The sequence below is a fragment of the Didymella exigua genome (genome assembly GCF_010094145.1).
Source record: "Didymella exigua CBS 183.55 unplaced genomic scaffold M421scaffold_23, whole genome shotgun sequence".
Classification (NCBI taxonomy): domain Eukaryota; kingdom Fungi; phylum Ascomycota; class Dothideomycetes; order Pleosporales; family Didymellaceae; genus Didymella; species Didymella exigua.
Genome location: NW_022984797.1, coordinates 245,264 through 258,902, shown reverse-complemented (window position 1 = coordinate 258,902; position 13,639 = coordinate 245,264). Strand labels below are relative to the sequence as shown.

Here is a 13,639-nt window from a genome sequence, read left to right as displayed (position 1 = left end):
GCACGCCATCACAAAGCCTTGCGAGCCGGCGAATCTTACCTCTACACCGTTCAGTTCCTGAATCAATCATCGCACGCCCCAATTATCTGGTCGAGGTCTTGACTCCTGTATGAGCACCCCAGTGCACGGGAGATTTGCGGGCCGGCTGCGCCGTAGCTGTGCCTCGTCTCCACGGCGACTTGAAAGGACCTCCGGCTCGCCTTGATCCGTTCGTCCACCACTCGACGACTCCGGGCCTGAATGGCACGACCACCCGCCGTGTCATGCAAGCAGGCGTAGACAACGGCACGACCATTAATCCAAGGTACGAGCGCGGGACGGGCATGTGTACCGTTTGCCAGCGCCCTAAGCTTGAACGTCCAACATACCTAGATATGGCGGCCATTAGCCTACAGCGATAATCCCGTTCCAACAAAAAGGACCGTCGACATCTTGCTCGATGCAGGAACCACCACCGTAATGAACCTTTCGTATGGTAGAGTGAACTACCTAGCAGCTCTAACCTGCCAAGTACACGATACCTACAAGAGCAGCTTCCTCCTTCCTATTATAGACCAGGCCCTCACAAGAAAAGCGACGGTTACAGTACCCTCTCGCGCCGGCGCTGCACGTGCAGTAAGTGCATCTCCTTCTCTCCACTATTTCCATGATGAGCAAGCTGGGGCCATATGACTTCCTCCCCGCGCACACACCTGTGAGCACAGGGTTGCAGGAACGATGCTTCCACACACCAGCAAATCCGTATCTTCTCAACACGCCTGATGCACCCCAATGCACTTCGCTAGCGCTGCTGTAGTCGTTGTTCCGTTTGGGATAAGCGAGCTGATTGGTTCAGGAATTGACTCCCGGTGGTAGTCTATCGCCCTCTAAGTCTGGCTGCCACACAGATACGCTAAGCTGAATCGATCGATATACAAGTGCTGTATCGACGGGTAAAACATGTCCTCATTCAGCCAGCTAGGACTGCGGCTGCACTTAGCCTTGCCGCGAAATGAGCTTGGTCGAGCTTACTAGAGTTCTTGATTGGTGGCGCGTTGTCCGTTTTCCGTAAAGTTTAGGCCTTAGCCCCTTCAAACGTGTAGCGTCCCTGCTTTGTGATGGCACGAGTAGAGCTGTAGTTTAGGACGGGTGCTTGGCAGCTTTACATCGTGCAGTCCAGACTCCAGACCTTTTGTAAGGCTATTGAATTTGATACACGCCGGGTTCTGACGTCATGGTTACAGCTGCAACGCTAGACATCCTGTTGCCAAGTAAATAGGAACAGACGGCGTGAGGTCTTTGTGCTCTCAAAGGCTGATGTGCCTTTATGCAGGTCAGCCAGACAAGCAGAGCCACGCTGGCCTTCGGTGCTTGATGGACCGGAGTAGTTATAGCTTTCATGTCTCAATACGTAAGGCTGGCCGCTAGGTATGCGCCACAAATGTAAGGCACTCCAACGTCTGACCACCGTGGCTGTTTCTTCTGCATTAATCGCATCTCTTGTAGAATTGATCCTGTTGACTACGTTCTTGGTTTCTGCACCCGTTCGAGAGTGCTCTCGCTTGCTTTCTGGTCCTGCCGCAAACAATACTTGGACGCAAGAATGACGTGCAAACCCTGTTGTCGACGCCGGAACCCTTTGCCAACCAATGCAGAGCTCATACCTGCCATTCCGCTGCGCGAATGCTGCCTCCACGGCCTAGTGCCCTGACGTTTGCGGATATCCTCGCAGATGAATCATGCGCAGAGTATCTGGCTATGGAAGCCTGCGCCGCAGCTTCCGAGATAGCCATGACCCAGCATTACGCTGTCACTTGGACGACTCAAGTTGTTACAGTTGCGACATGCTGGGCCAATTAATCACGTCACCCATCGACATTTCAACGTCGCTGCTCATCAGCGATTATGCCAGCACCTTCCCTGACCCATCGTCGTGGTGGCGATTGGCTCGCGCTGGGCCTGTGCTTTTCGTTCAGAAGTAACGTGTGGCTCAGCTCGCTCCAGCTCTCTGCCTGCTCACCACATGTTGCTATGATAGCCGGAAGGAGCCGAGTTCGAATATGTTGACGTTTGTCATGATAGCGTTCTTCAAAGCGAATATTTGCAATGCTGTTGTGACTTACTGGTAAGAACAGAAGAGTCCCGGAAGTATAAAATCATGGTGAGTGAATAGGTGATACAGACAGGGACAGTAGTTGGCCTCCGTGCTTTCCTTGCTTGGATATGTGATGGAGTCGTGTTAACGTGATGGTCAAGTGAGGTGAGTGCTTGCTCGATCATGACGTGGAACATGAGGGAGCCTCTATGTCTCTTTTATCTGGCAACAAGTTTCTCAACGTAATACACAAGCGTACCTCGCCGAGAATCTTCAAATCTACCACTACAGCGCCACCACTACCGAGTACCTCCAACATGACATTCGGACGCAGTGCGCCCGCCGTACACTCGAACAAACTCCACCACCCCCTTCTCGCTACCAACCACGCTTTGCACACCTTATCCTCCTGTTCGTCCTCGGCATCTCGCCGTGATTCATCAGCAAGGGCACGCACAAAACGCACCTGCACTACTGAGTCGCTCTCGTTCGTCACCCGCTCACGCCCACCACCACATACTGGTAACTGATACCCTCCAGGTCGCCATCGACACCGTCATTTACCTGCCCGCGCTCGTTCTGCCCGCGGTGAAGAATTACAAGGGCTAATTCGCCCCCCCTGGCCTGGATACTGAGTTACCTCTGGCTTACGGCGTTTATCTTCGCGGCGCAGGACGACGAGTACAACGGCGGGTGTGCCATGAACTCGTCGCGGTTTGTGAGCAAGTGTGGCTTGAGGCGCACGCTCAAGTCATTTGCTTTCATCGCTTTGTGAGTACTTCCAGATGAATGTGGGTTTGAGCATGTGCTAATTGTGCGGAGCTTTACGAGCCTGCTTGGTACCCTGCTGGAGGCTAGTCTCTGGGATATCCAGCGCTTTGAGGGGACGCGTGCTGTCAGTGGCGGGCAAGGTCGTGGTGTTACGAGAAGCTCAGCACATATAAAGACTTTGCAACACTTCGAAAATTGCTCACGCCGGCATACATTGCACACTATCAATCTCACTTCGAACTGCTTCTTGATCGACCACCCTGCCAAATTCCCCTGGAAGAAAAGACAGGTTTGGACGTCTATTTCGACTTCAAGCTCATGGAGCACTCCTCGTTGGAGCACAAACGCTTCTCCTTCCTTCCTTCCTCTCTTCCTTTGTCAAGGCTTGGAGCGTACCTGCTCGGTCCAGAACCACCATCTGTATGAAGTGCTCTGCCAGACTGCTCCTTCAGGAGATTGAGCACCGACCGAGCTGCCGTCCGGAAATTCTGCAGCGATGTAGTCAAAACACTGAGCTGTTTAAAATGAGCTGTCAACAAGTTTAATCCAGTGTGTGGATGGCAGTCTTGCGGACGTCGTGTAGACCGAAGCTCGCTCAAGCCATGGTGGATCTGGAACAGCACCTCTCCATCAGGACGATCGGGGTTCCTAGCATCTCGAGATATCGTATCTTCGTCGTTGCATTTAATGCTGAAACGAGGGCCACTGCAGTGCCGAGGTTGAAGCTCCAAGTCGTCCTGCCCGTTTTGCGAGGAACCTTGCGAGTTGTTTAGTTTTCTTCGCTGAGGCCTGGACTGAGCTTATCGTCTGCAGAGTGTGTGAGAGGGGTGTGTCATCTTTTCCAATTGTCATGCGTGTTCGTAGACCTGCTGACACAACAATTGCTGCACCCTGGGCTTTTGTCCTAGGGAAATTCGACGTGTTTTGTGATTTATAGGCGGTCTGACAACGGCTTGCTAGTTCTGATTAGGTTGTGTCACAGATAAGAAGTGGCAAAATGTAGACTACGCTCATACCCTGAAATGAGCTGCTTATAAGGCTAAGTCTCCGCGACAGGTTGATGTCTTCATCGCTGAACCAGGGGGGGGGGGGAAAGGGGCGCGTTACGTGAGGGCAGAGATAGCTGTCTTCATCTATCGGAGCATATAAAAGAGTGTCCTTTAGGTAGGTTGTATACAAAAATGCGGTAGTTTTAGTTGATAGCTCTGCTGAAGTGAGAATCAACAGACATTGGAGGCCCTCGAGAGGAAAGCAACTAACGACTTTGCGCTTACCTGAGCTGCTCTGTACTGGCAACCGAAGACTTCTAACTCTGAAAAGGTAAATAGCGCCCGGTCTATCGTCGTAGCGCCACCGTTCTAAAATCCTGCGCGATGGGTCTCATGCTACCAAGCAGGTGCTACTTCTAGACAGCGTCACCGCAGACGGGACAGTACGATTGCAGCTCCATCCCATCGAGCCGACGTCGCTGACAGCATTCAACACGAATTTGATATCAACGTGTTTATTTTGGCACACCTGATTAGTGATGAAAGCTCCGTCAAAGTCTTGCGCAACGCCCTAGCGCTCCACTCAGGCCACTTTTGTTGTGCAGAGCTTCTGGAAGAAGATCCCGAGCGTAGTGTTGTCACTATCTCAGACATAACCTCATGTCTCTTCACATTCGCCGAGTACTGGCTGCGTGCCGGCACCTTCCCTCCCATCGGACTGCGTCTCTCATAATCCGATGCCGTCACCATTTACGCCTTTGCCGACGCGTACGTGATGCCACGCCGGCAAAACACAGTTATCGACCTTGTTCTCACCATGATCTTCGACGAACAGCTCTTCCCAATCTCTGCGCTGAATGATGTATACAGTAGAACAACGCCCGGCTACTCTTTCCGCAAGCTGCTCATCAATATAGCCATCGCAGTCTACAACTAGAAGGACCTGATGCTGAAGAGCGAACTAATACCAAGAGAGTTTCTGCTAGAGGTCGTCGAGGACATCAGAGGTAAGATTATCAGACTGGGTGGGCCGATCCTGTTCTTAGTGGAGATGTGGCACAGCACGATGTTGGTGTCGCTGTACAATTGGCATGAGCATGTTGAGCTAGAGCTGTACACTTGTGTGGATATCGAAGACGGGTATCTGGGAGCTGAGCACTGTGGCTCTGTGGATTGCGACGCGGAGATCTTTGACCATGGCGACACAGACGACCTCCCCAGTGAGCTGGACACAACAGACGAGCTGGAAATTGTAGATTCAAAGGAGTGCTGGCACTCGGCCCTGGCGCTGCGAACTCGTCGATCATCGCCTGAAGCGCTGTCGCTGATTGGATCCGACGCGCCACATTTACGGCTGGCACAGCCTTTGCAACACCATTTTGGAGCCTGGAACTCTTGCGCAGCAAATTCCACTGTTGGTCGGCGTGTGATTGTACTGGTCATACCAGAACTGCTGGTGGTTTGCTTGGACGGCCTGATCGCTTCCGTTGTTGAGCGCATGCTTAGCCAAATCGTCACTATCATACCCATTACAACTATGTCCATCAGCGCATTACTCAAGACCCAGACTTCTACTTATCATAGCCAGCCTAGCGTATAAGCGCTGACTAGCACGACAGGTGATCCGACGATACAGCTCCCTTTGACCGATTGTACGGACAACAACTCGGCACTCGTCAAGTCAGCGGAGCCCTGGGCTTCTGCTGCGTTGCTGGGCGGCAGTCCAGACCTTATAGTGCCGCAAGGTTTTAAGAGGCAGCGAAGAGCCGTACTTGAGAACATCGACTCCGTAATTGTGGGCAGTATGTCTTGTAACACGGGCCCAGAGACGGCTCCTGCGCCCAGCCAATGCCGCGAGTGGGATCAAGACTGCCATCAGGAAGGCTCTTGCACCAAATAACGCGCATCAGTGCTACACGACCACTGCGGTGTCGTCGGTCCGCAGGAAATAGTTTCAGGCTTTAGGCTGAGCGTCGCAAGTGCGAGCATCTGACCGCTTGTCGTGGGCGCTTGACCTCAGGCAAGCATCTATGAGCACGCTGCAGACTTGGTCTAGACAAGACGCGGGCTGTTGTGAGACAAACATAGCAGAGTCGAGAGTTGTGAAGGTTCTTAGTACGCAGTCTCCCGCACTCGTGACCTTGCGGTCGAAGAGCTCGTTCCGATGATGTTCCCTGCACGTGACTGGGAAAATTCCAAAAGTAATCTCCGCAGTTTACCCACTGGCCGGCAGTTCTTTCGGCAGACCAGCACATGGTATCTCTAGCCTCAGAAGCAAATGCAACTTTCAATTTTTTCTCAACGACTCCTCTGGCTGAATGCATACCCAGCCGCTCTAGTTGAAAGGAGTCGAGTACATTGGCCGATAGTGCACCCTTGGTGGGTGCGAATAGGCCAGCCCCCAGCCACCCTGGAGGGGAACACCACGGCAGTCGTAACGGCAGGGATAGAATTGCGGCTGTCGCTCAAGAAAAGTCTCCATACCGAGCACCCCAGATGATGCTGTACGAATCGGGGTGGGGACCCCACACTTGAGAATTCCGCCGACGCTAAAGAACACTTGCGTACGCAGGTTAACGACGAACCCGGTCTTCGGTGGACGGATGTCATGAGCTTAAGTACAGGATCAGTCCCCAATTTCTCTGAAGATTGACGAACGTTCGCTCTTCTCTCTACCAGCCAAGATGAAGTTTGACCATCCCGCATGGGCGGCACTGCTGAGCACGTCTCTCGCCCACGCCTCCCCATCAAAGCCACAGCAGTCGTCATGCTCTACAGACACGACGCCAAATGACTTCAATTCCACATGTGCCTCTCTCGCATCGAGACTTGAGGTTGAGAACGGGATTGTTTACTTCTCCGAGTTTGTGGCTGCAGGAACGAACCTGAGTCTGCCTGACAACAACGCAACATGCGTACAGCCATACATGCTTGTTACCGCAGACATCTGCCGTGTTTCGCTCCATATATCGACTACTGATCATTCTGGGTTCAATATGGAAGCTTGGCTTCCTTCAAATTGGACCGGGCGGTATCTAAGCACAGGTAAGGAAGATGGTCCGAACCATAATCTAATTGACTAATGATCGAACAGGCAACGGTGGTCTGAACGGCTGCATCAAATACCAGGACCTGGCATATACCACCGCAGCAGGATTTGCGGCTGCAGGAACGAATAACGGGCACAATGGAACGAGCGGTGAGCCCCTCTATAACAATGCCGACATCGTCGAAGATTTTGCGTACCGAGCGTGAGTTTTATTAGAACGTGAAATGCCGTCCAAGCTAACGTTCGCAGCATCTACACCGGTACAGTCATTGGCAAGCAAATCACCAAGGACTTCTATGGCAAATCTCACGACAAGTCTTATTACTTTGGCTGCTCAACTGGTGGTCGACAGGGTTTCAAGGCCGCGCAAGACTTTTCCGAAGAGTTCGACGGCATTGTTGCTGGTGCTCCGGCCATCTCGTTCAACAATTTGACGAGCTGGTCAGGCTCGTTCTTCCGCGCTACGGGAACCAACACCTCGGATACTTTCGTCACAGTCCCTCAGTGGGCGATCGTCCACGCGGATGTGCTGAAGCAGTGCGACCTACTTGATGGCTACGCTGATGGTATTCTGGAGTATCCTCCACTTTGCAACTACGACCCTTCTGGTCTGCAGTGCACTGGAAGCAGCAACGCCAGCACTTGCTTGAGCGCTAAGCAAGTCCAGACTGTTAAGACTGTGCTTTCCCCCCTTTACAACGACAAGGGTGATTTGGTCTACCCTCGTCTGCAGCCTGGTGCCGAGATCCTTGCCGCTGTTATTCTACTTGGTGGAACTCCCTTTCCCTACACCACTGATTGGCTCCGTTATGCTGTCTACAACGACACTACCTGGAGCCCGGCAAATTTGAACAGCACGGACTTCGACAATGCTGCACGCATCGACCCCGGAGGCATTCAGACCTGGAAGGGTGACCTGAGCGAAGCAAAGAAGAACTCGAAGATCCTGCACTGGCATGGTGCTATGGATGCTATCATCTCAAGCGCCAATTCTCCGAGATACTACGAACATGTCCGCGAGACGATGGGTCTATCCTCTGATGAGCTCGACGAGTTCTACCGCTTCTTCACTGTCAGCGGAACCGGTCACTGCGGCGGCGGAGATGGTGCGCACGTCATTGGTCAGGCTAGCGATGAGGTCACTACCTACGACCCTAAGGAGAACATATTGATGGCTATCGTCGACTGGGTTGAGAACGGCAACGCACCTGAGACTCTTATTGGCACCAAGTACGTCAACGACACCCAGAGTCTGGGTGTCAAATTCCAGCGCGCGCACTGCAAGTATCCCAAGCACAATCAGTACAAGGGCGAGGGCGACGCAAATTTGATTGAGAGCTGGGAGTGCGTTGATGCATAGGTCTGAGCAACTCCGTTAGCAGTCGAGTTGCCTTTGACAGAGCCGCATTCATTCCCTCATAATGCGATTGTCAGTTGATGGTCCTGCATAGTATGTCTTCAGCCCTTTATCCAAGTCCCTTGTGATTCTTTCAATCTCTCGAAACGCATAGTGCACATTCGAAACAGCTGTGAGCCTGTGCCAAGTAAGCTGTGCGATCACGACTGCTCATACCGATATCTCTCTGCAACGCAATCTCAACCTGAGGATCAGACAGCCATAAGTGAAGATCAAGGGAGGTCTGACTCGTGCGCAAGCTAAAACCGCTGCATCGAAACCGGCGATTGACATCCCCGTCGCTGCTCCAGACAGATCAGATGGAAGCCACCGCCAACCCCTCCTTTAGATTGAGGGAGCCAAGGGTACCGGCTTCCAGACCTGTAAAACGACAGATCACTCCATTACTTTGTAGGGAATGTTTGAGCGCCGATTGAGTGCAGATAATGGAGGGCCGGGGCTTGATTGGACATTTGTGTGAATCGCCCCGGCATGTCAACCACCGAACTCAAGCACCTCACAGTCAGGCGCGGGTTTGCTGAGTGAACGAACGAGCTACAGCATTTGACGATTGCTTAGGAGCTACGAACTGTGTGTTCAGCCCGCCGACACCTCTTTCTGCTACAGACAATGATCCTGACAAGGGCTGCGAATTCTAGCAAGAGACTGCGCGACCGCCCTGCAATACTTTCTTACTCATCTTGACAGCAGCATCACAACCATGAGCACTGGATGAGTGAAGGGTAGGCCAGACGAGTCTTCTCCTGCCAAAGAGAAAAGTATCGATTCTGGTCTGGCGATCTTGGAAAGAAGGGTTCGCATGTGCATTTCAATGGTCAAAGTGTGAGTCTGCCACGGGTGAGAAGATTGTTGATGGCGCAGAGGGCGCTCTTGGAGCAGCAGCGCGTTTTGGAACAAGGCTGGGAAGAAGGGATCCCGATCGACGCGAGACAACAAAGCGAGCAAGACGTATTGCGTGACATTGACTTGGGATCTGCAACGAAAGCGCTCGAGCATCTCAGCGCGCTGTACAAAGAAGGCACGCTCGGCAGAGTCGAAGCACACGCAGGTGAGTTCCATCGCAAGCGCGCTAGAGACATGGAAGCGATTTCTACGCTGGGCTATCCGATGGGAATCGCAGGACCTGAGTATCCTGACCCGGACGATGAAGGGATGCAAGTAAAAGGGTGTGGCATGCCGTGCGGTGCTGTGCCGTGCGGTGCTGTCTTTGTGAAAGCACGATCCAGGAAACTATACGCAGCGCGTCAACCGGTTCGACTCATGTCGTGACCCGAAGCAGCACAACGCGCAGCAGCCCTAAAGCAGCCACGCACCATCGCGAGACCCAAACACGACTCCCACCATCGCGAGACCCAAACACGACTCCCACCATCGCGAGACCCAAACACAGCTGCCACCATCGCGAGACCCAAACACAACTGCCACCACCCCGAATTGCCTCAACCCAACACCCCCGGCTGCTCAATCCAGCCTGCGCCACCAGAGCACACCCCTATACCCTCCGCCGCGCTCACTCCCGATCCTCAACCACGTCTCGCCCCCCTCGCTAACAACGGTGTAATTCCTCTTCTGCCGCGTACCAACCCAAGTCGGCACATTAGCCACAAGCAGCGGTCCATGAAAAAGCTGGCCCTGCACCTTGCTCGCGGGTAAATCGGCGTTGACGCTGAACGGCCCCGCGTAGCCGAGGCTGTGCTTGCCGACGAGGGCCCAGTCGGCGTCCGAGTCCGAGTCTTGGAACGGGAAGGTCAGGTTGGGACGGAAGGCGGGCTCGGTTGCGGTGATGGTCGCGGACATGTAGCCGGAGCGCGAGTAGGTCAGGAGCCCGACGGGGGCGGTGCCGTAGGCTGCGTCGGGGACGGGGACGTTGTTTAGGGTGCTGGTGCTGTTAGGAACGCGGGAGGGGTAGGTGGGGGGAGGGGGGACGGACCTGCTGGTGTTGACGAGGGTGTAAGTGCCCGCGAGCGCGTTGATGATGGATTGAGTGTTGTTATGTTTCGGGCCCGGGAGCGCCGAGGCCAGCGGCGCGGCGGCGAGGAGCACGACGGCGGCGGCGGCGGTGGTGGTGGTGAAGCGCATGGTGCTGGGACGGCGTAGCTGCACGCTTTGGAAGTCTCAATGTGCTTTACGGCCCTGAGCAATCGAGTCCGGTTTTTCCGGCAGCGGGTGTGCCTGGCTCCTTATACCTGACCCCTGCCCGCACGCCTCCGCTGCTCGCTGCTACATGTGTATTCCTCCGAACGCAGGACCTGAATACGAAAGGGTCTGGCAGGAAGGCATAATTGTGTAATACGCGCGTAGTCAAAGCGCGGCGTTTCGCAGCCAATCCGGCGCTGTCCAAGTTCGGGCATTCGCCGCATTGGTGAACTCCCAAGAAGTTTCAAACAAAGTAGGCGTATTTCCGAGAAGGCGCGATTGATGTGCTCTCGCGGGGCTTCTTGAAAAAGCCGCGGATCGGCCTATCAGGGCCGCCTATGACGTTATCTTACACAACCACACCGATTGCGCAGAGCGTGAGAGTCGATGAGGAAGGTTGCAGTGGTATTCGGGTGTAACGGGCGGCTTGCACGGCCAAGGATAACCCCGGACTACCCCACAGCACTAGACGTAGCCCAACGGTCTCGTCGAGCGCTCCCGGGCTTGGTACTTTGTACATTGTGAGGTCGCGCCTTAGCTGGAAGACTCCCGAACGACTCCAGACTCGTGTATAGAGTCGTCGAACAGCATGAGCTCTTGGAATGTACGAGCAAGGTCGTCCATTGTCGCCCGAAGCACAGCCGGGAAAAGAAGCTCCAGCTCGGATCGGTGGCGGCTTGGTGCACGACGATGCTGCTCAGACGGATCACGGCGGCGTTGGAGATGCAGCTTGTGGCGAGCTGGCGGGGCAGGCACGTGCGGTAGTTGTGTGCGAGGCGCTTTAGTTGCTTGACGGAGGCAGAGACGACGGTGCGAGGTGTGCTGTCGGCTGAGGAGAAGGAGCGTAACCGGATGATCTTTGGTGGGTCGAGAAATGGTCGGAAGAGGGTTGGTACAGTCGTGTGGAACAGGGCGCTTGAAGAGGTGAGAGGCGTCTAGACAGAGGTGTCTAGATAAGGGTCACAGTGATGTGTACTGGAAGAGGTATACGTGGGAGACGCTGTTGGAACTGTTGCTGGGCGAGATGGGGAGTGTATCTGCCCATGCTAGTGGGTGCTGATATTTTGCTTCGGCAAAACACGACATGTCCCTCTCGACGAGAGGGAGGTGCGTCGTCCTCTGTATTGCATACCGCCAGGATTTCTTGCACGATGGTCCAGAACTTGCACATGGCAGTACACGTCTGGCCGATGTAGTTTGGTGCCTGATGCGCGGGCTCGAAGGCGTCGGAAGCGGCGAAGAGGTCGGGGTTGTCGCCAGGGATGGGGAATCTCGGCGGGTACCTGATCGAGGGCTTTGGGAAGAAGCTTGCGAGAAAACTGCACGAGATGAGCGTACTGTCCAGTAGTCTCATGCTTGGGTCTCGTACGATTGACAGCCATAGCTGCCCCAGGCTACGTGAGCCTGATCTCGCATCTCGTCCTCGCTCAGATCCCGGAGATGGTCGATCGACGCGTCCGTTGGCGGAACATGGAACAGTTGAATCCGGGTAGCCATTGCGCTAGCATCTCCAACCAGCTCGTGGTTCCCCGGCTGGTTCCGGGCATTCCAGCCAGTAGCCACCGAGAGGCAGTTGAGGGCCGCCAGCGTTGTGGCCGAATCGGTCAAACGTTCGGCGTGCCAGAGCTTGATCGCTTCCTCGGTGAAGGCGGTAGCGAAGGGTGCGACCCGCAGCTCTACTGTGCTGTACGATTGCTGCGCTGGTCAAAAAGCGTTTTTGAAGAACGGCAACTTGTAGACATACGCAGGCGAGCGACATGACAGCATGGAACAAAAAGGACGAGCAGAAGCCCAGGCCCTGCTCGACCAAGTCGCGAAGAAAGAGATGGGCGTCGAAGAAACCAAGCACCGGGTGATCGGTCTCGAGGAAGTGTGATATCGCTCGAGCTGCGAGTCTGCTGTCGATTGGTATTCGCGTCCAGTAGCTTACTGCGAGGAGTTCCAGACGAGGATCGCAATACGTGTAGGGCTCGGGGGGAGACATGGGAGTACCGCTCGGCGAGGAGCCGCCCATCAGACCTGCTGACGCCATCGACGACGGACTTGGTGGAACAGGAACCGGAAAGGCCGTTGGATGGAGCATCACTAGCTCAAAGTCGATGGCAGTCTCGGCCGACGGCATGACGGCGCGTGCCAAAGCATGCTCGGATGCCTGGCTGGAGCCGCCTATGCGACCTTGGTAGGCTGAAAGCACGACCGAGAGGTCCTCAGCCGACCGCAGTCTGTGGACAATGGCCAGGACCTCGTCGTCTGGCGCGCTGCGAATGCTCTCTAGCAAGTCGGCGTGCTCTTGCAATCGGCGCTGGAGGCTCTCTAGCTCGCTCTTGAGAGCCATGGTTGGAGTAGCATCTGCATCGTCGGATATATAGACGCATGGCACGCGGGACCGCAGGCAACGTGCACAGTCGGGTCGCGCGCCATCGCACTATGACAGGCTGTCAGCATCCGGGGTCGTTTCCAGGCAGCGGGCACTACGCGGGTACCCAAGAACGGCGATGCGCTAATCGGCACCAGGGTACGACTCGGGCCTACTTACCCCTACTCTTTTCACACGGCAGTGGTTGCAGGCTAGTCGAGCTTTCTTCTTTCTCTTTCGCGGCTCGCTGCCACTTGGTTCCAGCGGTCCGCCTGGTGGTGCGGGGGCAAGAGGTCTGAATGAAGGTAGCATATTTGCTCCGACGTGTGGCTATTCCGCCTGAAACCCCAGAGGATATGTAGTCGGGTCTACTGAGCCTGGGATGGATATCGTCATGTGGATACAGCACTACAGGAGAAGGATATCGTCATGTGGATACAGTACTACGGGAGAAGGAGAGGAATGTCTGTACGATATGAGCCCTGGATACTCCCGTACACGCAGGCCGTAAGCCGTTGGGATCAAAGGCCGACCAGATCGTTGTATGTAATCGGCTTGACGGATCGATGGTGCCGGAGCGCTAGCAGTCGATGTCCACGAGGTTGTGAGATCCTGGAGGGCTTGGGAAGGCCTTTTGGCGTCGGAAAGCAGCTGAGACCCATCATGTCAGAAAGCGATCGTGAGATCAAGACGCAAGGCTATTGGCTCGGAGAATTCTTCCGTGCCGCCGAACCGCTAGCCTTCACCGATCCAAGTAGCGGTATTCCTAAAGGAACAGGTGCATGTCCTGCACGACACACGCGTTCCGAGAGTCGCGGGAGCCGACTTTGGTAGCAACATTACCAAC

General features: G+C 54.7%; 4 protein-coding genes across 4 annotated transcripts; 2 read left to right on the top strand and 2 right to left on the bottom strand.

Moving 5' to 3' along the window:
- Positions 1-4,780: 4,780 nt before the first annotated feature.
- M421DRAFT_94105 (uncharacterized protein) lies at positions 4,781-5,434 on the top strand (the record flags this gene model as incomplete). Its single annotated transcript, XM_033598174.1, has 1 exon — positions 4,781-5,434. The coding sequence occupies one exon, from the start codon at positions 4,781-4,783 to the stop codon at positions 5,432-5,434; it is 654 nt and encodes a 217-aa protein (XP_033446505.1).
- A 660-nt stretch (positions 5,435-6,094) lies between these two features.
- On the top strand, positions 6,095-8,736 carry M421DRAFT_422928 (tannase and feruloyl esterase). The gene is made up of 3 exons (XM_033593315.1): positions 6,095-6,879; positions 6,929-7,085; positions 7,133-8,736. Exons 1-3 carry the CDS (start codon positions 6,519-6,521, stop codon positions 8,241-8,243), a joined length of 1,629 nt encoding a protein of 542 aa, XP_033446504.1. The 5' UTR covers positions 6,095-6,518; the 3' UTR covers positions 8,244-8,736.
- Positions 8,737-9,761: 1,025 nt separating this feature from the next.
- On the bottom strand, positions 9,762-10,379 carry M421DRAFT_68117 (uncharacterized protein; the record flags this gene model as incomplete). The annotated part of the gene is made up of 2 exons (XM_033596483.1): positions 9,762-10,179; positions 10,231-10,379. 2 exons carry the CDS (start codon positions 10,377-10,379, stop codon positions 9,762-9,764), a joined length of 567 nt encoding a protein of 188 aa, XP_033446503.1.
- Positions 10,380-11,170: 791 nt separating this feature from the next.
- On the bottom strand, positions 11,171-13,331 carry M421DRAFT_220820 (uncharacterized protein). Its single transcript, XM_033588309.1, has 4 exons — positions 12,973-13,331; positions 12,181-12,861; positions 11,806-12,131; positions 11,171-11,755 (listed from the first exon to the last, which is right to left on the bottom strand). Exons 1-4 carry the CDS (start codon positions 13,102-13,104, stop codon positions 11,386-11,388), a joined length of 1,509 nt encoding a protein of 502 aa, XP_033446502.1. The 5' UTR covers positions 13,105-13,331; the 3' UTR covers positions 11,171-11,385.
- Positions 13,332-13,639: the final 308 nt, after the last annotated feature.